The following is a 24,216-nucleotide window of genomic DNA, read 5'->3' on the forward strand; positions in this document are numbered from 1 at the left end:
ACCCTGCGACGATTTCATATCGTAGGTACCAGAGCCTGAGTCCGGAGCCGTGTGTGGGCTTTTCGAAGGTTTAGTTCAGAGTTACATGACGCGTCTACAGCGAAGAGAATTCTTTCTGCGCAGCTGGCATGTTTCCGTTCCGTTTTACAACTGAAAGCAAAAGCCCCATATTCATGGAGGCTTCGAGATTACATTCTTATAATTAACACACAACCCTCCTTTATATTTGGATTTACTTTATTTGATATATTACAATGTCACGGACAGTGCATCTGCGCAATTCATGTGGCACAGACCCTATCGAGGTAAAAGAAAGTTAAAATAGAAAATAAACTGACAGCATATTCATTAAAATGATCATATATTTAGTCAAGTTCCGAAAAGTCATTATGACGTAGTACGAAGCAACCAACCAAGAAAATTAAGAAACATAAACAATGGGTCCCTTTCTTTGCATTCAGAGAAACAAAAAGAAACATTTAAGAGCTGATGCGACACTGCCCCCTAGTGATAGGTTTTGGAACAGTTTAATAAACTATCAGATTAACTTTTCCTTAATAAATTTTCAGATATAATTTGATAAACACAATAAATAAAACAGTAAGTAAAAGAGCTTTTACACCTTTTTTTCTACACAGTTCTAGTGTTTTTTCTTAAATTCCTTTTTACAACACGGTGAAGCTGTGCATCCATTTAGTTTCTTCATCATACTGTGAGGGCACAGCTGGAATGCAAATGTAGTGAGGGGAATGTGAACACTCCACCTGAAGCATGCTGCCCGAGAAGATAAAACAGACACCTTAGACAAAGAAAAAAAAAGAACCTCGGTCAGACAACTTAAAATGTGCAAAGATGGAGGAAAAAGGCTGAATGTAACAAACACCCTGACATTTTGTAAAACTATCCAGTGGTTTGTTGCACTGAGAATTTCTCTCTGCAGTGACAAACATTTAGAGTGTGATATCATTTCAAGCAGGTAAACAAATAAACGTCAAAGATGCAGCAGGTTCTGCAGCAAAGAAAATAAATATTATCCACACTGAAACAGCTCAGACCCAGTACACTTCACTGTACAGAGAGCAAAGGCACACCTCATATGCTTACAGATCCCAGTCTGAAACATTAAAACCCAAACACATCACTCACAACAAAATAAAGCTTCATTCAGTTGATTGTGTCTCTCACACTCCTTCAGTGATGACCTTATGAGACACCATAAATGATTTTCTTTAAGTGAAAATTTGCAAATGTAAATAATATCATAAAGTAACCGTAAAGCTATAGAATTTTTAACAATCCACAGAAACAACTGTAAAAACGCCCACATACAGTATCATAGCAGCATTTCTAATCAGTATTCCTCTCTGTGTGAACAGTGTTAACCGCTCCTGCAGCTGCTTTCTGCTGCAAGGATCCCTGCCTGCTGAGTGTGTAGACATTAAATGTAACTGATGGTAAACACAAACGCATGCGGGCTTTCTCATTCGTCATCGATCAGCTTCTCCGCTCCGTTTTCTGCTTGTCTGCCAGCACTGCTTCCTCCTCCCTCTCCGCCTCCCTCTTCCTCCTCGTCTTCGTCTGTGTAGGAGAACGGCTGGCTGCTGTAGTTGATCATTGTGCGGGAGAGGTCCACCTCGATGGGGAACACATCTGCCTCCTTCAGGACGGCGTAGCAGTCATTGTAGTAATGTGACATTCCCGACACGAAGCGTTGCAGCTGGAACACGATGTCCTGAACTGGAGATGGGGAAGAAAGAAAACAAAAGCAACATGTTGAAGCTACTAAATCCTCAGCATCTGTTTACAGGCCACGGAGGACAGAGGAGGGAATAGCTAAAGGTGAAAAACAGCAAGAACAGACCGTGTTTCTGATCCAGCAGCTCTATCTTCTCCAGGACGTCTTTCCTCATTTTGGCAAAGCGGGCGCGGGCTTCCTGCCGACACCGAAGCACCAAACGGTACTCATAGTTACCAGTGCTGACGCGGTACAGAGGCTCCCCCATGGCCTGTGAGAAGGAAAATAGGATTTACTGGTTATATCAAACATGTTTTCAGCTGCGGAAATCCAAGGAAAGCTTATAGCCAGTTCTTCCCCAGAGTGCTTATGGGAAAATGAGAGAAAAAAAAAACTTGCACTTGCTAAGTCTGCATCAGTGTGGTGAACTAAAGTTTGACTGTGAGCATGAAGGATATAGAGGCGGTCATGCTGAGATGGTAAATATCTACACCTTTTAAAAAGAACACCTGTTATCACCGAGTCTGACTCTAATCTAACACCTCTGTACAAAACAGAACATGATTAAACGCAGTCATCTCAAGCAGCTTCATACTTCAAGGTACCATCCCTATAACTAGAGAGAGGAACATAATGATCTCATGATAATTAAAGATGGGCATCTATAGTTAGTCTGCAGATACAAATGTGATGTTCCATCTTCTTACAGTCAGTTTTTCTAATGTTTTCATCTTTCTGCTTTAGAACGTTCAAAAAGTAGCAGGTTTCGGTTACATTTTTCCTGGGGTCAAATTTTTCCTCATAGAAGAATAATCTGACACACTGAACAGGAAGAAATGTTGCAATCAAAATGTCACTTTTACATCAACTGTCAATATCATACTGATATAATTAAATCAGTAAAAATTGTGACTCACGATGCTGCTGTATTCTTCATCATCCATTTCCTTCACCTTCAAGCAGTACGACTGAAAGACACAAAAAACCCGTCCTGTTATTCAACCTACAGGCTGACAGTGAATTTCAGTAAACAGAGTGACAGCACCGCAGGTCTCACCAGATATTCAAACTTCACATCCAGGTACTTGCGGATGGTGAGCTTGGTGTCTGGTATGGCCTTATTAAGGTACGTGTTCAGATCATGGAGCATCTGCACAACGAGAGACACTTTAAAATCTAACATCCACTGGAAAACTGACATCTTACATAATAAATTTCACTCTGACAGATTTAAGGAACACAATGTAAAGTATACACAGACAGAATTTTCCAAAGCTTTCTTTAAAATGAATGTTTTTAACTGATGTGTGCACTTTTAGTACAATGAATGACTCAAAGCATAAATTAAATCTGTGCTTACAGGTTTGATGGTCTTTAGAAGCTGAATGCCGTATTTCTCAATGTTGCGGTGAGCATCAGCAAACTTCACAAAAGCCTCGCTGGCAGCAGCCTGGGGCTCTCGTACCCCGATGACAGAAAACACATCTCCAAATGCTGCAAAGGGACAAAACCAGAAACCGCTCAGATATAGCTACGAGCAAAGATCTGCTGAAGTTAGAAAACAAAAAGTAATAAATACAACTCCACCAGCAAGCAGACATTGTATGAAAACATGACATTTTTCTTCATTTTATGGTCACCTTTCAACTAAAAGCTCCACCAGGTTTTAGCCTTCATTGGGGAAAAAAAACAAAACAAAAAAAACAACAGCAAACTTTCGCTTGGGGGTGAGAGTGGATTATTCCACTGGTGTAATACTGTTTTTCTCGTTTGTGATTTTGGATATAGTGACTGACCTCTGTGGGTTTGAGAAAGCTCAAAAAACGCCCTCAGTAGTCTTTTCGTGTGCTCCATAAGCCCTGCAACGCAAACAGAGAACAACAGCGTCTCTGTGGATTAAAAGCTCTCTCATATCTGTGATTATGGAGTTTTCACATTACATGATTAACATGTTTAGGTAAAGAATCTTATCATTCTTTACCTTTGTACAGCTCTGCCGTTTTCTCCAGCTCTTCCAGTCTTTTGACAAGTCCATCTGTAAAGAAGAATAAGTTAAATCTAAGTAGATATGAACAAACCTGCAGTTACCATCTTAGCAGTCTTACCATTGCATAGAATAGCTCGACTGAGTCCAAGAGCATCCGCTGTTCCTGAGCTCAAATTCTCTACGAGTCGATGTTTGACTTTTTTCAGCACTGAAACACAGAAAATATCAATGTTTAACACAAACTAACGCAGCAGTGAAAACGATTTGTTGAGATTCTGCAAGAATGCAGTACACAGCACTGCAGTGCACGCTTCAAAAGAAAGTAACATAAATATAAATACCTATGTCCAGAGACTTCCCCTGTTTTGGGTCAGCCTGCAGCTTATTGTAGTGGATCACTGCCTCTCCCTGTGAAAATAGGATCAACAGTTAAATGAACCAAATAAATAAATAAATATAGGATGGTGAGAGGAAGAGCATCTATTGTAGCAGTGCTAAATATAAGAAATAGAACTGTTTTAGCTTTTGTTGAGATTATGCAAGAATGCAGTACAAAGCACTGCTATGCATGCTTCAAAGAAAGTTACATTTCACCTTAGTAGATAAGTTAAAATTAATAATGTGCAACATTCATGGTGCTAAGTGTGAAATGTATTTTCAGTGACGGGCAGCAGCAACACCACCTAATCCTTTTAATCCCACACTGAACCCCATCTTTATCCCACCACGCAGGAAGTCATGGAATTTTTTGGGTTGTGAACAAAAGATGCCAAAACAACAGCGCCACTATTCACCGGTGACGGTACGCCACATGCTACGGGCTATTGTCCCGACCTCTTCAGCACAGCTTAGCAAACCAGTGAAGTCACTCCTACAGTGTCCTGTCTACAGTGGGAAGGTGGGCTCATATCTCACTAACTGTTGGACTGTGCTGGACATAAAAAAGTGAGTCATCTTTTAACTATTTTCAAAATTTCTTTTAAATGACACACAGTGTTTCTGTGGTTTGGTTCTTTTTTTCTTCATTATGGGGCACTGGTCATCAGAGGTGAGGGTGAGTATGAAGAGTCGCTGTCTTTAGGTTTAAAAGATTAAAAACAAGAGTTTAATAATAGGGCTCATGTTAACATCATTATTTCAACAAGGCTGTCATAAGATTTTCACAGCAATGACACTATTATTGTATTCAAAATAATCCATGGAAATAATCATCACATCACAACAACTACCAAAAATCTGAAAAGGCTAATAAAGCTATCAGTCAAATGCATCTTTTTCTTTAGTGTGTATGGAGATGGTGAGAGTTTTTGTAGCTACAGATGCAAAAATGACTGTACTATTATTCTAAACTGTGTGCATTTTTGTCACACTGTAATGATAAATAGCAGTTATGGTCAATAGTGTAATGCTGAGTTTTTAATAAACACTTTCAGAGTCGGTGTACCTGCACAGCTTGAATCATCTTGGCCACCTCCACCTTAGTTTTGCCCTTGACTGCTTTCCCGTTCACACCTGTGATTTCATCACCTGCTGCCAGCGTCCCATCCAAAGCTGCTGGTGTGTTATCAAACACCTGCAAAGCAACAGCAACCGCATTTAAAAAGTACCGTGACAAAGTACAGTTATTTTTCCTGAATAAGAGGCGATAAGCTGCATTTAATGACCCGTATGCTAAACAGCAGCAAACTGAGACAGATACAGTCTTATAACATTTAAAGCATGATGGAAACTTCTGGTGATCGATGACATGTTAATAAATAAAGTCATAATAAATTATTCTGTGTGCACCTGAACAATGTAGAGGCAAGGGCAGTACTGAGCCCCACCACCAATGCTGATGCCTATAAGATTATTAGCATCTTTCTTCAGAGTCACAGTCCCAGGCACTGTTGGTATCCCCCTGTTAAGACAGAGAAAAAAACCCACACTAATTGAGCTTTGAAGCATTTTGTTCAGCTTATTCTGGGACATTCTGTAATGAGGGAACTATATCACAGTTTATATCAAGGCATTCACCTTATCAGTTACTGTTTTAGATGTTTAATAATGATTTATGTTTATAATGTATGAAAAGCATATGTGATTCGGCGGGGTGGGTAGAGAAAGCTCATTAATGACTCACAGTTTGTCCTCCTCCAATTCATAGTCCATATCTGTGAACATTGCAGGACAGCGTCACTCCTGTCCCTGTGAAACCTGCGAGAGAGTACAATAAAACAGAAATCAAAGGTTTTAACTGGATCTAGTGATCAGAAACCAAAGAAACGCTCATTAAAAGAGTGAGAATCAGAACACGTTTAAGAGTTTGAGCTACCGGTGAATTTAAAAGTAGTTTATAGTCAGATGGACTATCGGAAAATCACCAAAATTGGCAGCTTTGCTTTCCTGATGCGGCAAATCTAATCGCTGTGGAGTCAGTGAGGAAACGCTGGAGCAGAGCAAACAGCTGGTAACCCGCAGTGCATGCTAACATCCTAACAACAACCATTTAAATACGTTTTAATTAATGTAACTGTTGCACTTAATATATCTGCATGCACACACAAACCAGTCACTGTTAGATTTCATTACAGTGACCGAGGTCAGTAAGGAACTTGGATTATTAGCGGCTAGCCTGTAGGCTAATAGCAGGTGCATTTAGCTAATGTTGTCCCCTGAAACGTCAGCAGGCCATTAACAATTTACCTTTCTTAGGCGTCGCACAGAGTCGTCATAAAGATATTATTCAGTGTGCATAAAATCAAAATATTTTTTTTTGAATCGCCCTTTTTATTCGCAATTATCTCAACTTCTCGATCTAAAGACAGCTTCTATTTACTTTATTTTGTCACTTCCGGCAGGGTGACGGAAGTTGTTGTTAAAACGTATTACAAAAGGAAGGACTGGATGATCATTTTCTAGTTTTGTCTTACAGTCTATAATTCTATATTCCTCAGTGTAAATGATACAGATTATTTATTTTAAACTTCTCATCAGCTCATATGAAAACACTGTAATTGTATTTTAGCAGATTTAATCAAAGTCCTTCCAGGATTCGCTTGTTTCTAATTTAGACTACGCGTTTTACTGCCATCCAGTGGTTAGAGTGTCAACCTGCCCCTGCATGAAATTATGTCAAATATAATATTATTACAGATTTGTTTTGATGGAAAAAGTGATGTACATTTCACTAATGATCTTGTTTGTAGATCATTTTAAATGTCAAGCATACAAACACAATTGTTGCAAAATAGACTTATTGCATGGGTATGGTGCACTAGTATAGATTATTTTATTCTAGAGTCATCTGCAGTATATTGAAGGCCCTCATTAATATGCAAAATTAATACCAATGAAAAATACAAAAATCACACTAATTTGTTCATATACTAATTTGCTGTTGCAGGTGATTAAACAGAGTGGTGCTTGTACTGAATATAGTATGATGTTGAATGAGTCAGTGTCAAAAGAGAATCTTACTAAAACTCATGTCTTGCATCAGAAATAAACTAGAATTCACAGTTACCCCATTTACCTTTTTTTCTCCCGGCACAGTAGACTATACCTCTGCTGACACTCCATCATCCAGGACTGTTCACCAGCAACCAGTATGAGTATGGTAAGCTTAGGTTTGTGTATGCCACTACATGTCAACAAATTAACTACATTTTACCCTTTAATAAATTATTTGCAAAACTGAAAATGCAAAGTTATTTCATTCTCAAGACTTCTTCAGATTATATTCTAACCATGTGTTCAGGAACTCGAACTGAAGAATGTGGATTTGAGAGCCGGAGATGAGCTGAAAATAAAAGGGGTAATTCTGCATGATGCAGAGAGGTAAGCTAACAAAACTCATAACATTTATTTTTTCAGTACAGTAACCATATAAACTGAATGAAAGCTACATATGCTGTTAATCCTGCAGTAGGAAAATCCAATCTAGCACAAAGTGGACTTTTACAAATTATATTATATCTTGTATTCCACTGTGTGATCATGTGTTCAAAGCTCTGCAAGCCATTGATATTAAAACATAGTTTGTACAACCTCTGATCAACAGATTCCAGATTGATCTTGGCTGTGATGCAGATGACCTGGCACTGCACTTCAACCCTCGTTTCCATGATGACACTGATGGTGCTGTGCTGGTGTGCAACTCAAAGATTGCTGGTTGCTGGGGCGATGAAAAACGGGAAATTCACAACCCCCTACAGAGGGGTGCTGATGTGAAGGTGAGGGAATGTGATCGAAGTAATTGATGATGTACTGAGTGTCTGAGTATTATGAATATCACAAAGGTTTTTGATTAGATCAAATGGATGTTTGGTTTACCCACATAAAACACAAAAAACACACCAATACTCTTGCAGATATTAAGCTGGGGGATGAAGGTTGGGTTGGAATTGATTGTGTTTTGGAAAAAATGTTTTCTTATGAATTTTTCTTATGTTTCAGATTGTGTTGAAACTGGCTGAAGACACGTTTGAAGTGGAACTTCCTGATGGACAGGAAGTCCAGTTTCCAAATCGTGTTGGTATGGGTACCATCAGCTACATCAGAGTCACAGGAGACTTTAAACTGAAATCCTTCAAGATCTGCTAAGAGATACAACTGTAAACAGATGCTGTGTTTAACACTTTAGTTATAGATGAGGTTTGACTGTCTGAATGTTATTCTTACAATAACAGTCAGTTATTGACTGAAGAATCATTAAGAGATAAAGAGAAATTAATACATTTAAGTGGATTAAAATGTCCTGTTGTGCAAAATGATATAAAATGTTTACAGTCAAATAATCCTGTTTTGTCATCTTTAAGGTTTTGCAGCCTCTCACAAACACAGTATAAGTCAAAGCATGAAAGAGTAAAAGTATGATGACACGGAACAATAGAAGAAAATGCAAATATATTAGTTCTTTGCTAAATCCAGTAACTGATTATTTATAGTCATGTAAACATGTAGATAAAACATGCAGAGAAAAATGGCTCCAAATGATACAAAATGCATGTGGGGCACGAGGGTTCCTAGTTAACACTTTTCTATGTGGAGTTTGTATGTTACTTGTGCCTCCATAGGTTTCCAACTTCTTTTGAAATGCATGTTAGGTTAACTGGTGGGCCTTTTAAGTTCCAAACAAAAAAGTAGTCCTGGAGTTGGCCACCCCTGAAATATATCATATATCAGTCAAATCAATAAAGCCATCTAGCATTGGAATCCTGCTGAATTATGTTGTGGAAATTTAAAATAAAACCTGCAAACACCTCAGTGAGCATGATTTGAAGTGAGTTTAATAACATATTGCAATATGGAGAGACTCTGGTCAATCACCTAAGCAATCTCTGAAAATGGGCGCGGTTGCTCATGTCTTATGTGTCTGTGAAGGTTCTCAGTCATCCAGGTCATCGTAGTCAAAGGAGCTTGCAAAGAAAAGCGTCTGGACTTCTTTAAGTTGCTTGAAGACGTTTCACCTCTCATCCGAGAAGCTTCTTCAGTTCTAAGGTCAAATGGTGGAGAGTCCCAGATATAAACCTAGTGGGAGTATCCCCCCACAGAGGGACAAAAGGACCCCCTGATGATCCTCTAATCGCCTGAGCCAAGGTGTGAAATTGGGTGTGGGTCCCAATCAGCCAGAGTTTCGGGTGTGTTCATTGTGAAACCTGGCCCCACCTTATCATGCGAATTCCTGAGATCAGATGGCCCAGGATGTGAGTGGGCGTTAAGGCGTCTGGGAAGGGATCTCAAAACTGGATTATAGATGGCAGAGAGTTGGTGTCGTAAACCCCCGCCTCTGTTCAAAGATGGTCGCTCACAGTGGACATAGATGGCTTCTTTCACTCCCCTTTCAAACCATCTGTCCTCTCTGTCCAAAATGTGAACATTGGCATCCTCGAAAGAGTGTCCTTTATCCTTAAGATGCAGATGGACTGCTGAGTCTTGTCCTGTGGAGGTGGCTCTTCTGTGTTGTGCCATGCGCTTGTGAAGTGGCTGTTTGGTCTCTCCAATGTAGAGGTCTGAGCATTCCTCGCTGCACTGTACAGCATACACCACATTGTTAAGTTTGTGTTTTGGCGTTTTGTCTTTCGGGTGAACCAGTTTCTGTCTGAGTGTGTTGCTGGGTCTGAAATACACTGGGATGTCATGCTTGGAGAAAACTCTCCTGAGTTTTTCTGATACACCGGCTACATAGGGGATGACAATGTTGTTGCGAAGGCAAGCTATAACTTTCTTTTTGTAGCTGCTTGTGGGGTCTCGCTTTAGGGCTTCGTAGGTATTGTTGTCACTGAGGAGAGTAGTGATCTTTGTATGGTAATCTGTAGTGTTTAGGACCACGGTGCATCTTCCCTTATCAGCTGGTAAAACAGTGATGTTGTGGTCTTTGCTCAGGGAAGCGACAGCCTTCTTTTCCTGTATTGTGAGGTTGGATGGAGGGACTTTGGCACTGGAGAGCGTGGCTGAGACTTTCATCCTGATTTGCTCTGCTTCTGTCTGTGATAATTTATTAATCCGTATGGCAGATTCCGTGGCTGTGATGAGGTGCACTATGGGCAACTGTTGTGGAGAAATGGCACATAGGCTACATAGGGGATGACAACAACATTGTCATCCCCTATGTAGCCGGTGTATCAGAAAAACTCAGGAGAGTTTTCTCCAAGCATGACATCCCAGTGTATTTCAGACCCAGCAACACGCTCAGACAGAAACTGGTTCACCCGAAAGACAAAACGCCAAAACACAAACTTAACAACGTGGTGTATGCTGTACAGTGCAGCGAGGAATGCTCAGACCTCTACATTGGAGAGACCAAACAGCCACTTCACAAGCGCATGGCACAACACAGAAGAGCCACCTCCACAGGACAAGACTCAGCAGTCCATCTGCATCTTAAGGATAAAGGACACTCTTTCGAGGATGCCAATGTTCACATTTTGGACAGAGAGGACAGATGGTTTGAAAGAGGAGTGAAAGAAGCCATCTATGTCCACTGTGAGCGACCATCTTTGAACAGAGGCGGGGGTTTACGACACCAACTCTCTGCCATCTATAATCCAGTTTTGAGATCCCTTCCCAGACGCCTTAACGCCCACTCACATCCTGGGCCATCTGATCTCAGGAATTCGCATGATAAGGTGGGGCCAGGTTTCACAATGAACACACCCGAAACTCTGGCTGATTGGGACCCACACCCAGTTTCACACCTTGGCTCAGGCAATTAGAGGATCATCAGGGGGTCCTTTTGTCCCTCTGTGGGGGGTCACTCCCACTAGGTTTATATCTGGGACTCTCCACCATTTGACCTTAGAACTGAAGAAGCTTCTCGGATGAGAGGTGAAACGTCTTCAAGCAACTTAAAGAAGTCCAGACGCTTTTCTTTGCAAGCTCCTTTGACCATGTCTTATGTGCTTTGACCAAACTCAGAGACAAAGAAAATGCCTCAACACATCAGGTGAGTCTATACCTTCAGCACAGCTCATCCTTGAAACCCTTTTCTTCAGAGAGAGAGAATTACGACCTTGTTTTCTGCTGCCGTTACCTAGAGATCGACATCCCTGATAAGCAGAAGGAGCCCCACTATCTGCTTAATGTCTCCCATGAACTTACAATGGCCCCATTGTGTATGTTTGATAGAGCAGAAGGCCTATTTGTGGTCCACATGCAAACAACTGGTGGCATAGTGATTCTACAGTTACTAAAGTGATTTGGTTAAAATATGTGATCAATACATCAGAAAATAAATCTTCCACCACAATTATAATCTGTGACTAAGATCATGTATTTATAGTTATAGGTAAACTGTGATAGCTTTGTACATATTGGATAAAAGACACAGACGATCAGTGACTTGAAGAATAGAACATAATCTGTTTATTATCAGTCTGATAATTACATTGCAGTTATAACCAAAGAAAAATCTCCAAACGTTTTGCCAAAACATGTCATTAAAGGTATGCTTCCCAACAAATATTCTAATATTCTGTATGTATGGTGCAACACATGACCTTGAATCAGACCAGCAGTTAAGAAAATGGATAGATGCTGCACAGATAGATCACTGGCTGTGGGGTCTGGCAGATGCTGAGGCACTTCAGCTTTTCTCAGTGCACATTTATTACGGATGTACCACCAGGTAAATAATCTCAATTTGAGTGTAATGTTCAGCTATGTTAAATTGAGAGAAAATATTTCCATTAAGTAGTGATCTACACATTTGTTTGACAAGCAAAAGTGTTGTTGGTTCAGTTCCAGCTGAAGACCCTTTCAGGGTTGCACAAGGAAAGGCATCTGGCTTAAACCTCAACCAAAATCAAGCATGAGGAGCTATTTGGTGCAGTGAACCCTTGTGAGGCAGGAGCAGCAGAAAAATAGCTTTAATGTATCAGAAGCATATAATATCTCTCTGTGCGTGTTAATTTTTAAAAAAAAAAATCATGCTCATTTAAAATGCAAATAAAAAAACATTCAAGGATAAAGACAATATAGGATTTTCAGTACTGAAACACTCAAGATAATATTGGTGTGATTTCAAATTACATAAGCCGGTTAGCAAACTAATATAACTTCCATACAATATCAAAAAAATAGGGTATGAAGAACACTATTCATGCACTCTGCATGAGCTAAACTTTAAATTTTCAGATATGATTAAATACAATTTTAAACCATCCTTACATACAATAATTTCATTGTTCTTTGTGTTTTTCTTCAAAAATAAATAAAAAAAATTCTTCTGCTTTTCCCCACATGAGAAAAATTTCCTAATCACAAACTTGGTTGATGACACAGTGATTTAATATTAACACTGACATATTTCTCACTGCATTCTTAAAATGATTATTGTTCCTATATTCTCGCCTGTGTGTTTATGTCTGTGAAGTTGTTTTCTGTTTACCAGTTTAATCACTTCTTACCTCTTCATTAGTGAATTCTGTCCATTTAGGGGGAATCTCACCACGTCCTGTGAAACTTAAACCATAGTGCTCTTCTAGCCTCTTCTTAAATTTGCAAACAAACCATATCCAGTACTTCGATGTATACTCATCAGGAGTAATGCTCCAGTTAGCAAACCTCGCCCAGCTTTTCTGTACTCTTTATAAAGAAAAAGCTCCTCTGAAACTTCATCTGGGTAAAATTTTCCATCACTTGCAACTTCTGTTGTGCAGATCTTAACACACATTTCCTTAGTGTTTCTGTAATGCACACCACTGACTGCTTGAGACTGATGAAAGGGGCAACTGTTATCAATTTTGTCCTTAATCACATGATCTTCCATAGTGTTGGTACAAACAGCTCTACAGAACGGGCAGGTTTCCCAGCAACACTCAGTCTGAATTCCTTTATCTTATCCAGGGAAAGCTGATTCATCTCCTCTGTGATTGATATAAGACCTTTCTCAATCTCTTCTTTAAGAAAGTCAAAATTGTTTATGTCCCCAAAATTTTGACAAGAGATGGCACCAAGAGTCAGTTTATCTTTAAGGAACCTGGAAAACTCCTTAACCCACATGTAAATGTCTCTGTTCTGTGTTGTGACTTGATTTGTTGCATCAAATAAAGCTTGACTGACAAGTTTGTTGATGTCATCCACATTTTTCCTGAGTATATCCAATGCTGCATTTTTTGATTCTCTGGACATGTGTTTACTCTCTCTTTGATAAAAGCTGCTACTTGCTTCCTTGGATTTCTGATGTAGGTGATGAAAGCATCAAAGTCCTCTTTCTCTGCAAATGACTTCAACAAATGTTTCTCTAAGGCTACGTTCACACTGCAGGTCTTAATGCTCAATTCCGATTTTTTTGTCTGCTTGTTCACACTACAAATAAAATGCGACAGCAAATGCGCTCCAGTGTGAACGCGCAAAGTGGCCTGCATGCGCAAAAGAAGACGTCACACACAACGCGCTCTGTTCCCATATGGAAAAGATATATATATATAACTCTTATAAAGTTTGTATCTGTCTTGTGTGAAACTTGTATGAAAAGCATATAAGAGTGAAAACAGATATAAGATCCCTTGAAAAATTATATAATGAAACTTGTATGTTTTGGATACTTACTAAAACAATGTATGAAAGTAATGAGAAAGTGGCCACTTTCATGAGTAATCACATATAAGTTTTTACTATTTCTTTTCCATATGGGTTTAGACCCAGACCAACAGTATTGTTTGACTGATGGCCCTTAATATAAAGACTTCGGACTTTACGTTTCCCAATTTTTGCTGTAAGTTATTTTTATTATTTACATAATAATATAGATAACCTAATAATGATCCTTATTGCTGTTTTAGAGGAGCGGTGCTTTAAAGGATAGTTGCAGATTTCTGTCAGAATCTGCAGATTATACAGTACAAATAAAATGTTCACGTTTCTCCAACATTGTCTTCCCAGCAGTTTCACCGGATGGCCAGGAAGTGTTCGCGATGTCTTCTCCGGCGCTGATAATTGGCGTCTGTCTTGTGTCGGTGACGTAAAAGCCGGATTTAATGCGACTTGACCATTCACACAGCAGTCGCTTTCTGAAACATTGGATATGTATCGGATTCAGTACCACATACGAAAGTGACCCAGATCGGATTTGAAAATATCGGATTTGTGCCGTTCACACTGTCATAGCATGATCGGATATGGGTCGCATAGGGTCAAAAAAATCGGATTTGATGCGCTTTTGCCTGCAGTGTGAACGTATTCCAACATTGTATTCCAACGCTGATAAACCATTCATTGCTATCTGGCTCTGTCCCCAGGTGCTTTAAACAGGGGGTTATTCAACCTCTGCTGAAAAAGCCTAACCTGGATCCAACACTTCAGTCAAGCTACAGGCCCATCTCAAAACTTCCTTTTATCTCAAAAATCCTAGAAAAAGTTGTTTGGCTACAAGTAAAGAAAGCGCTGGAGAAGCATAACATTCTTGATAAATTTCAATCGGGTTTCAGAAAATTACACTCTACAGAAACAGCTCTGCTGAAAGTCACAAATGACCTCTTGATGGCTGCAGACAGGGGTGATTGCTCAGTCCTGGTTCTTCTGGACCTTAGCTCAGCTTTTGATACCGTTGACCATCAGATCTTAATCGATCGCTTAAACTGCACGGTAGGGATATCAGGATCTGTTCTAAAGTGGTTCACCTCATTTCTGGAAGATAGGACGCTTTTAGTTTCAGTGGGAAACTTCCAATCAGACGTGGCTAAGCTTCTATGTGGAGTTCCACAAGGTTCGGTTCTAAGCCCCCTATTATTTTCACTATATATTCTTCCCTTAGGCCGGATCATTAGCGGTTTCAAAAATATTTCCTATCATTTATATGCGGACGACATCCAATTATACATTTCTTTTAAATCTTGGGAATTAGACAAGCTATCCACTCTTATGGACTGTCTTAAGGAAATCAATCTTTGGATGACAAACAATTTTCTGCAGTTGAACGCAGACAAGACCGAGTGCTTAATCCTAGCCCCGGAGAATATCAAGCCACAGATTAGTCAACATCTGGGTGCTTTTTCATCGTCGATAAAAGCCACTGCCCGGAATCTTGGGATAATTTTCGACCAATCTTTGTCCTTTGATGTCCATGTTAAATCCGTGACCCGCTCTTGCTTTTTTCACTTAAGAAATATTGCCAAACTCAGGACTATTGTCTCCACAACCGAACTGGAGATGCTTGTCCACGCCTTTATCTCCTCCCGGCTGGATTATTGTAATGCACTCTTTTCCTGCGTTTCTAAGGCCTCACTAAATCGGCTCCAAGCGGTTCAGAATGCTGCAGCAAGGCTTTTGACCCATAGCAATAAATTTTCCCATATCACTCCTATACTAAAATCCCTGCATTGGCTTCCGGTTGAGTATAGATATAAGTTTAAAATCCTCAACTTTACGTTTATGTCTCTACAAGGTGGGGCCCCCATCTATATCTCGGAGCTTCTCCAGCCCTATTCTCCAAAGCGAACTCTTAGATCCACTGATAGCGGTCGTCTATCTATCCCACGGACTCGTCTGAAAACAAAGGGGGATCACGCATTTCAAACCCTGGCTCCTATACTGTGGAACGGTTTACCCCCCCCACTACGCACCATCGACACGGTGGCTTCTTTCAAAAAACAGCTTAAAACTCATCTGTTTAGACAGGCATTTGGGAAATGTTAATGCGTAACATGTTGTTTTATTTTATATTTATATTGTACTATTGCTTGTTTGATATGCTTTTATACTTTCTTTATGTTGCTATATTGTTTGTTTGACATGTTTTCTTGTGAAGCACTTTGTAACAGCGTTTTGTCTTAAAAAAGTGCTATATAAATAAATTTTACTTACTTACTTACTACTTTTACTAACGTAGCCTAAGTTCAATCTGTTCTCACTGAATGCTGGGTAGCTGCACTTCATCTTTCCAGCGAGATCAATGGCAGTCTTGTTACAAACAGCCTCAACAATGGAAAACTTCAGTTTTTCATGGATCAAACACAACAGCAGATGAGTTTCCTTTGCAGAAGCTTCTAAAAATGTTGTAGTATTGTGGTTTTTTACTCTCCAAGTAAGTGTGTGGGTAAATAAGGTGAGTGCTCCAGAGAGGACCTACAGCCAAGGTGGACCATCTTAAGTGAGACAGGTAGGTATTTCACGCTTCAACTCCAGGGGTTGTGTAGCCAACTGAAATGAGCTTGACATATATTCATATACAGTGGCTTGCAAAAGTATTCAGTCCCCTTGAACTTTTCCGCATTTTGTCACATTACAGCCACAAACATGAATCAATTTTATGAACAGCAGTTTCCAGATCTTGCCACAGATTCTCGATTGGATTTAGATCTGGACTTTGACTGGGACATTCTAACACATGGATATGTTTTGTTTTAACCAATTCCATTTTTGCCCTGGCTTTATGTTTAAGGTCATTGTCCTGCTGGAAGGTGAACCTCCACCCCAGTCTCAAGTCTTTTGCAGACTCCAAGAGGTTTTCTTCCAAGATTGCCCTGTATTTGGCTCCATCCATCTTCCCATCAACTCTGACCAGCTTCCCTGTCCCTGCTGAAGAGAAGCACCCCCCTGGCCTTGTCTTGGTAGGTTTACAGTTGTGCCATACTCCTTCCATTTCTGAATGATCGCTTGAACAGTGCTCCGTGGGATGTTCAAGGCTTGGGAAATCTTTTTGTAGCCTAAGCCTGCTTTAAATTTCTCAATAACTTTATCCCTAACCGGTCTGGTGTGTTCTTTGGACTTCATGGTGTTGTTGCTCCCAATATTCTCTTAGAAAACCTCTGAGGCCGTCACAGAGCAGCTGTATTTGTACTGACATTAGATTACACACAGGTGCACTCTGTTTAGTCATTAGCACTCATCAGGCAATGTCTATGGGCAACTGACTGCACTTAGACCAAAGGGGGCTGAATAATTACGCACGCCCCACTTTGCAGTTATTTATATGTAAAAAATGTTTGGTATCATGTATGATTTTCGTTCGACTTCTCAAGTGTACACCACTTTGTATTGGTCTTTCATGTGGAATTCCAGTAAAATTGATTCATGTTTGTGGCTGTAATGTGACAAAATGTGGGAAAGTTCAAGGGGGCCGAATACTTTCGCAAGTTGGAAGTGATAGCAGTGCTGTAAATTTACATTTTTTCAGAAATCTCTCAGTCAGAACATGGTATATCATGTTTAAGTGGAAACTAGCGAGCTAACTTCCTGTTAACTTCTAACTAAGTTAAATTTCATAAATTCTGTTTTCATGGATACCTGGATGTTAAACTTAATTGTTACATCTGGTAAAGCAGCAACGCTGATCATTTTATTAAAGATAAAAACTGTCTAAATCCTTCCAACTTTTAGTGTGCCGCAGTATTCGTTTGACTTTGGGACCTGAAGCGGACGGAGTTTTAGGCCCAGATTACTCCGAGTCTGCGAGGCTACTGACTACGGTAGTTGTAATGCTCTGACAAGCCAGCAAGCGGTGTGGTTTGGTAGCTTACCAAAGTCATACTAAAACACATTTTTGACAGACTTTTGAGCGCCGTGTACCACATAAAATCGGTTCAAGGTCAGTAAGCACAACCAGAATCCATACATAAGGTGCACCGGATTATAAGGTGCACTGCCAATTTTTGAGAAAATTAAAGGATTTTAAATGTGCCTTATGGCGTGGAAAATACGATAAGTAGCAGTTTGGTGCTGCTAATCAAATGCATCCGATTAACAGATCATGATTAATTACCAATTTAATCATGATCAAGAGTGAATGAATGTATCAAGGCAAATGTTTTGGCAGTTTGTTGGTCTGGAGAATTCAGGGGTTTCTTACCACAATGTCACAAACTTCCCACGAGTGGATATCCCAGCAAATTCAAGGTTAGGCTGTGCAATGCTCAGAGAAACGTCAAAATACACCAGAGTTAGACCTCAAACTCTACAGGCCTTAGTTAGCATTTTAGATACTAAAGTTCATGACAGTAAAATTAAAAAAAAAAAGACTCAAAAGTATGGCATGCTTAGAACGGTTGTCAGTAAAAGCCTCTTCTCTCTAAAAAGAACATGGCAACTATCGTGTTCAAATTTTTTCAGAAATTAGGAAAAATTAGGAGAAATATCTGTTGTTTAAAAAGAATTTATTTGCTTTGGCAGTGTGAACACAACAGTCTGCCTCACACCAAGGATGACCCTTATCAGGCTGTACAGTTTTTATACTGCGATAATAACAAATTATTATGTCTTATTATGTCTGTCTTCTTCCGGAACCCATCCTGATATCTCCATTCGAATCCTCTCCATTCAGTCCGACCTCACCTCATATCTGCTCCTGTTTTTTCTGGAATCAGAAAGACAGACGCAAAAACACCTCCCTGCCTAGCCTTGATCATTTTAATATTACTGATTCTAACATCTAGTTGAGGACAGTCTGTTTTGACTTCCCTTGGCCCAGAGAATATCCTTCTAACCATTATCAAGTGTGATGTGTAAGCATGCAGCAAATCCCCCTGCACTACTACGTCAACCCTAGTATTTCAAGTCCAGACATAGCGCTGTACGAGGTTTCTGACCCTCCAAAAGAACATGTGTATCGTTCAGCCTGCTATCCCACAGCTTCCCCTTCAGTGTGATACTCAGCTTTTCAGCTTTCCCCTTAACTGGGGTGAGGTCCTGTGGTCAAGTCAGTGCTAAATCAGCAGCCATCCTCATTCGGTCAGTTGCTGGATCTTACAGACCGTCAGCCTGTCCCCTCACGAGAACGCACCAAACGAACACAGGCATTTTATCTTTTAAACATGATTCAGTGTTTCTTTTAATCATGAAAAGCCTAAGCATGCAAAGGTGCAATATAGATTTAGCCTTTCCTACCTCTCAACACCCAAGGGCTCCAATTTATGTCTCGGCTCAGCCATGAATCCTCCTCACTTGATTCATCACTGACCCCAACCAGCAATGGCATCCGATAGGATGGTATTGCACGTTCTTCCATTATTGCAGCTGTTATTGATCTGTTAATTGGAGTCCTTAAACATGGGATTAGACAACATCCACAACAAGTCAATATAGCTATGAATGTAGCCAATGACACCGTCAATGATAAAAAAAAATAGCTTTATACTTTCCAAATGTATTAGTCAACCACTCAACCAGAGGATCTTCAATCCCAGAAAACTCCTTCATCTCATGTGATAATGTCTGTAGTCCTGCCATGACCTGGTAACTAGTGGTGGGCGGATCGATCCAAATATTGATAGTATCGATCCCAAGTCGGGATCGGTATCAGATCGATAGTAGCCTGGTTAGATCGATTCTTTTCTTTGAGTTCTGATTGTTCGCTATGCTGTGCTTTCGGCAAAAACGAAACAGCCATGTTGCTGGACTCGCTGCTCCTGTGTCAGCGGAGAGCAGGCACACTTTGCCCCCCCTTATGTTTCGGTGTTGCGCTGACACGTCACGTGACTTAGACACTTTCGGGGTTATTAAGTTGTTTATATATTAATTATATTTTTACAAATTGTTTTTATTGTTGAGAATTTTAATTGTAATTTTTGTATTATAGTTTATCAACAGTATTTGTTTTAATTTGTTTACTGGTTTGCCTGCACTTAAGATTAAAAAAAAAAAAGATCCCCACCACGGCAGACCTGATGGCATTTTCATGCTTCGCCGCATCATTTATTCTTACAATAATCACACGGTTGCTGTAACAGTACATTCAATGGCTGCAGCTCTTCCGCTTGCAGCCGTACACATCACCACCACCAAACCTGCAGCGGCATCGCAGAACACGCCCTGCCACATACCCCCATCACCATTCACCCCACCCCGCGAGCAGTCGAGGGAATCAGCCCGGACCATCGGCGCCCCCATGCGCCCCAGCGACGGGGAAGTGTCCACTCTGGCGGGCGCCCGCTCCTCCAGCGGAAGCCCGGGAGCTGGCCTGATGGCCACCCATATGGCCAGAGCAGAGGCGGCGGAGCAGGAGTGGAAGTGAGCCGGGGCTCAGAGGCAGCTGGGCAGACGGCCGACACGCAGGACCATGCAGCCTGCGTGCCGAAGCGGACAGCATGCCGCCCTCATGCAGGACCCCCGCGCACCTCGACCTCCGTCTCCAGCTTGGCAGGTCCCGCTGGCGCACCAGCCTCCGGCTCACCCCGAGCCGCGCGCTGTCCACCCTTACAGTGATCACCCGGTTGCTATAACAGTAGCCTACATTCAACGGCTGCAGCCCTCCTGCTGCCAGCTGTACACATCAACACCAAAAACAACAACAGCACAAGCAGCGCACAGGTTTTAAGCCGGCGAGGCATCATTGTAGATGCAGTGAAGGTGAGTCCATCTCACCTGCAGCAGCATCGCAGACCACGGCCCACCACAATAATAAAGCATTTTTTATCTAATTACAAATAAATTATTTCTCCTAATTATGTCCTGGGGTTTAAGTAATTAATAATACAAAAGGAAAAATTACAAAAAACACTTAAGGTCATGAAAATTAATTGCGCTCTCTGTCTGACTGATATTAGCGCTTAGGTACTGCGTGTGAACGCTTTTTTCACTTCGCCATAACTTTTGTGGGAGCGAGTTGTTTCCACACTTTTAAAATGGTGTCCCACGCAGACACGGGGAGTGAGGAATGTGAGTGAAGTTGGCCCCCCCACCTTCTTCAAATCCAACAAAAGTGGTATCAAACGTTTGTGCTACGTTTGTGCTGGTTTGTGCTGCAGAAATTTTCGTTTGTGCTGCTATCATTTTAAAGATATTAATAAAAAATTCTAGAGGTCATCAGAGGTCAACCAGCCCCCCCACCTTCTTCAAATCCAACAAAAGTGGTATCAAACGTTTGTGCTATGTTTGTGCTGGTTTGTGCTGCTAAAATTTTCGTTTGTGCTGCTATCATTTTAAAGATATTAATAAAAATTTCTATAGGTCATCAAAGGTCAACCAGCCCCCCCCATATTAATGGAATCAAACAAAATTGGTGTCAATCAACTGTGCTACATTTGTGCTGGTTTGTGCTGCTAAATTTTTTGTTTGTGCTTCTTCTGTTTTAAAGATATTAATGAAAAGGTAAAGGTCAAAAGGTCAACCAGCCCCCCCACATTACCCAAATCCAACAAAATTGATGTCAAACGTTTGTGCTACGTTTGTGCTGCAGAAATTTTTGTTTGTGCCGCTATTATTTTAAAGATATTAACAAAAATTCCTAGAGGTCAACCAGCCCCCCCATATTAATGTAATCAAACAAAATTGATGTCAAACGTTTGTGCTGGTTTGTGCTGGTTTGTGCTGCAAAAATGTTTGTTTGTTTGTGCTGCTAACATTTTAAAATTTTTAATAAATTAACATCTTGATGCGTGCTTAATCATCCAAGTAAGTAAATCCCAAAAGGTTGATTCTGTTCATCTGGACATTTTCAGTTGGAGAAACGTTTCGTCACTCATCCAAGTGACTTCTTCAGTCTCAGCTGACTGCAGGTTTCCCCAACCTTATAAACACACGTGAGTGAAGTTGCCCCCCCTACCTTCTTCAAATCGAACAAAATTGATGTCAAACATTTGTCCTGCAAATTATTTTGTTTGTGCAGGTTATGTTTCCCTAATTTTATAAACAGTACATGTACAGTGAGAGAGAGAGAGAGATGTTACATCTGTCTTCACTTGCATCCCAGTCATAGAAGCGTTGGAGGTCGTTCATAAGAGATTACAGGATCATCCCAACCTCAGCAACAGGACCACTCTCAGCACTGATCAGTTGTGTTTGCTTTTGGAACTGTGTCTCAATTCCACCTATTTTGCATAAGGGTCAGTACAGGCAGAAATCTAGGTGTGCCATGGGTTCCCACAGGCCCCTGGTCAAAGTCACCAAACCAGTTCGTAAGTAGGTACAGGTGTGGCCAGAAGGGTCCTCAGAGGCACTGCTTTTCCACCACAGGCCGCCACACACGACAACACCACAGACTTTCAGGAATATACAGAAACATCGATGATGTCACAGAGACCAGGACTATCACTGTCCGGGCCAATCAGAAACCATGGCTCACAGGTCAGGTTTAAATGCTCCTAAGGTTGAAAAATGCAAGCCTTCAGAGCCGGGAATTAGGTGAGTCTAAGAACAGCAAGGGCAAACCTGTCACGTGGCATCAGCTATAGCAAAGCTTCAGCGACAGCAGAAATACTTGGAGGCAGTGGCAAGGAATACAAACCATCACAGACTACAAGCCCACTCTACAGACCGTGGTGACACAATCCCCAGACAGTGTGTGGAGATCCCTTGCCAAAATCAGTACACGCAAAGCTCCAGATCCTGATAACATCCTTGGACAAGCACTGACGGACTATGCTGTGGAACTCACAAATGTCTTCACAGACATCTTTAACACATCACTAGGGTCAGGCCGTCGTTCCCACATGCCTCAAAGCCTCCACCATCATTACTGTACCCAAGAAGTCATCTATCTCCTGCTTTAAGGACTACCGTCCTGTCAAACTCACCTCCATCATTATTAAGTTAAGTGCTTTGAACGGTTAGTCATGCATCAAATCAAATTATCGCTTTCCCCCAACCTGGATCCATTTCAGTTCGCATACCAGTCGGTCAAAACGCTCAACCGATGATGGAATTTCAACTGCCCCTCACTCAGCCCTCACACATCTGAACACTAGAGACTCATATGTCAGAGTGCTGTTCATAGACTTCAGTTCAGCATTCAACACCATCATTCCCCAGCAACTCCTTCACAAACTGGATCTGCTGGGGATCAGCACCTTGCTGTATAACGGGCTGCTAGATTTCTTGACAGGAAGACAGTAGACAGTACGGGTCGACAGCAACACCTCCAGCCCAAGAACACGGAATACGAGGGCTCCCCAAGGATGTGTGTTGAGCTCCCTTCTCTTCACTCTGCTGACCCACGACGAGATCTACTACAGGGGTGAAGTTAACCATCTGCCAGAGTGGTACAGCAACAACAACCTGTCCCTGAATGTGGAGAAGACCAACAGCGACTCTACTTCCTCTGCAAACTGAGAAGCACAAGAGATTCAACCCCCATTATGAGCACCTTTTACAGAGGCACAGTTGAGAGTATCCTCACCAGCTGCATCACTGTGTGGTATGACTCCTGCATTGGGTTCTGCAGGAAAAAATGACAACGGGTAGTGAGAGCAGCCGAGAGCATTGTGGGGACCTCTCTTGCCTCCCTCCCCACGAGATCTACTGCACCTGCCTCATCTGGAAGGTCCTCTCCATTACAGGTGACTCCACTCATCCCTTCAACAGCGTCTTCAGTTTGCTGCCATCAGAAAGGATACTGAAGAGCCTCCGGGCCAGAACCAGCAGACTGAGAGACAGCTTCGTCCATTGGGCTGTCAGGATGCTGACCATCTCTGAATCGAGAAGGGGGGCCCAAGGGTACATCTTTCGCCATCCTACAATGCTGTGATTGTAGCCATTCCCCACTTTCTGTGAATGGTACTCATGGCCATTGATCAGTAGGCTTTGATTAGTTGTCATTGATCAATGGTCATAAGAATTTGCATACTAACAATCATGGAACTAACCCCCCAGCACATTGTTCATTCAGTGGCGCTAGTTTCCTTCACTATGCAAATGTACTGTTTATAAGGTTGGGGAAACCTGCAGTCAGCTGAGACTGAAGAAGTCACTTGGATGAGTGACGAAACGTTTCTCCAACTGAAAATGTCCAGATGAACAGAATCAACCTTTTGGGATTTACTTACCTGGATGATTAAGCACGCATCAAGACATTATTTTATTAAAAATTTTAAAATGTTAGCAGCACAAACGAAAATTTTTGCAGCACAAACGTAGCACAAATGTTTGACATCAATTTTGTTTGATTACATTAATATGGGGGGGCTGGTTGACCTCTAGGAATTTTTGTTAATATCTTTAAAATAATAGCGGCACAAACAAAAATTTCTGCAGCACAAACCAGCACAAACGTAGCACAAACGTTTGACATCAATTTTGTTGGATTTGGGTAATGTGGGGGGGCTGGTTGACCTTTTGACCTTTACCTTTTCATTAATATCTT

At 41.1% G+C, this 24,216-nt stretch overlaps 2 protein-coding genes and 1 pseudogene across 8 annotated transcripts; 1 reads left to right on the forward strand and 2 right to left on the reverse strand.

Moving 5' to 3' along the window:
- Positions 1-219: 219 nt before the first annotated feature.
- Positions 220-6,581, reverse strand: pick1 (protein interacting with prkca 1). The gene is made up of 13 exons (XM_026165623.2): positions 6,408-6,581; positions 5,845-5,918; positions 5,511-5,622; positions 5,167-5,295; positions 4,064-4,130; positions 3,841-3,930; positions 3,717-3,770; positions 3,532-3,594; positions 3,096-3,229; positions 2,793-2,885; positions 2,653-2,703; positions 1,862-2,006; positions 220-1,737 (listed from the first exon to the last, which is right to left on the reverse strand). The coding sequence occupies exons 2-13, from the start codon at positions 5,883-5,885 to the stop codon at positions 1,481-1,483; spliced, it is 1,236 nt and encodes a 411-aa protein (XP_026021408.1). The 5' UTR covers positions 5,886-5,918; positions 6,408-6,581; the 3' UTR covers positions 220-1,480.
- Positions 4,508-8,497, forward strand: LOC113021165 (galectin-2-like). 6 transcript variants are annotated; one of them, XM_080300984.1, is made up of 5 exons: positions 4,508-4,667; positions 7,257-7,320; positions 7,462-7,541; positions 7,765-7,936; positions 8,160-8,497. In XM_080300984.1, the coding sequence occupies exons 2-5, from the start codon at positions 7,312-7,314 to the stop codon at positions 8,304-8,306; spliced, it is 408 nt and encodes a 135-aa protein (XP_080157110.1). In that variant the 5' UTR covers positions 4,508-4,667; positions 7,257-7,311; the 3' UTR covers positions 8,307-8,497. The 6 variants fall into 6 exon arrangements, with proteins under 6 accessions (XP_080157110.1, XP_080157109.1, XP_080157112.1 ...); XM_080300983.1 differs by having other exon boundaries at positions 4,511-4,667; positions 7,260-7,320; XM_080300986.1 differs by lacking the exon at positions 4,508-4,667 and adding an exon at positions 4,717-4,776 and having other exon boundaries at positions 7,260-7,320.
- A 3,055-nt stretch (positions 8,498-11,552) lies between these two features.
- LOC145428463 (interferon-induced very large GTPase 1-like) lies at positions 11,553-20,513 on the reverse strand (annotated as a pseudogene). Its single transcript, XR_013908753.1, has 6 exons — positions 20,502-20,513; positions 20,255-20,400; positions 19,907-20,097; positions 16,034-16,268; positions 13,333-13,446; positions 11,553-13,255 (listed from the first exon to the last, which is right to left on the reverse strand). The product of XR_013908753.1 is annotated as an interferon-induced very large GTPase 1-like (transcript).
- Positions 20,514-24,216: the final 3,703 nt, after the last annotated feature.

The sequence above is a fragment of the Astatotilapia calliptera genome, chromosome 4, assembly GCF_964374335.1.
Source record: "Astatotilapia calliptera chromosome 4, fAstCal68.1, whole genome shotgun sequence".
NCBI lineage: Eukaryota > Metazoa > Chordata > Actinopteri > Cichliformes > Cichlidae > Astatotilapia > Astatotilapia calliptera.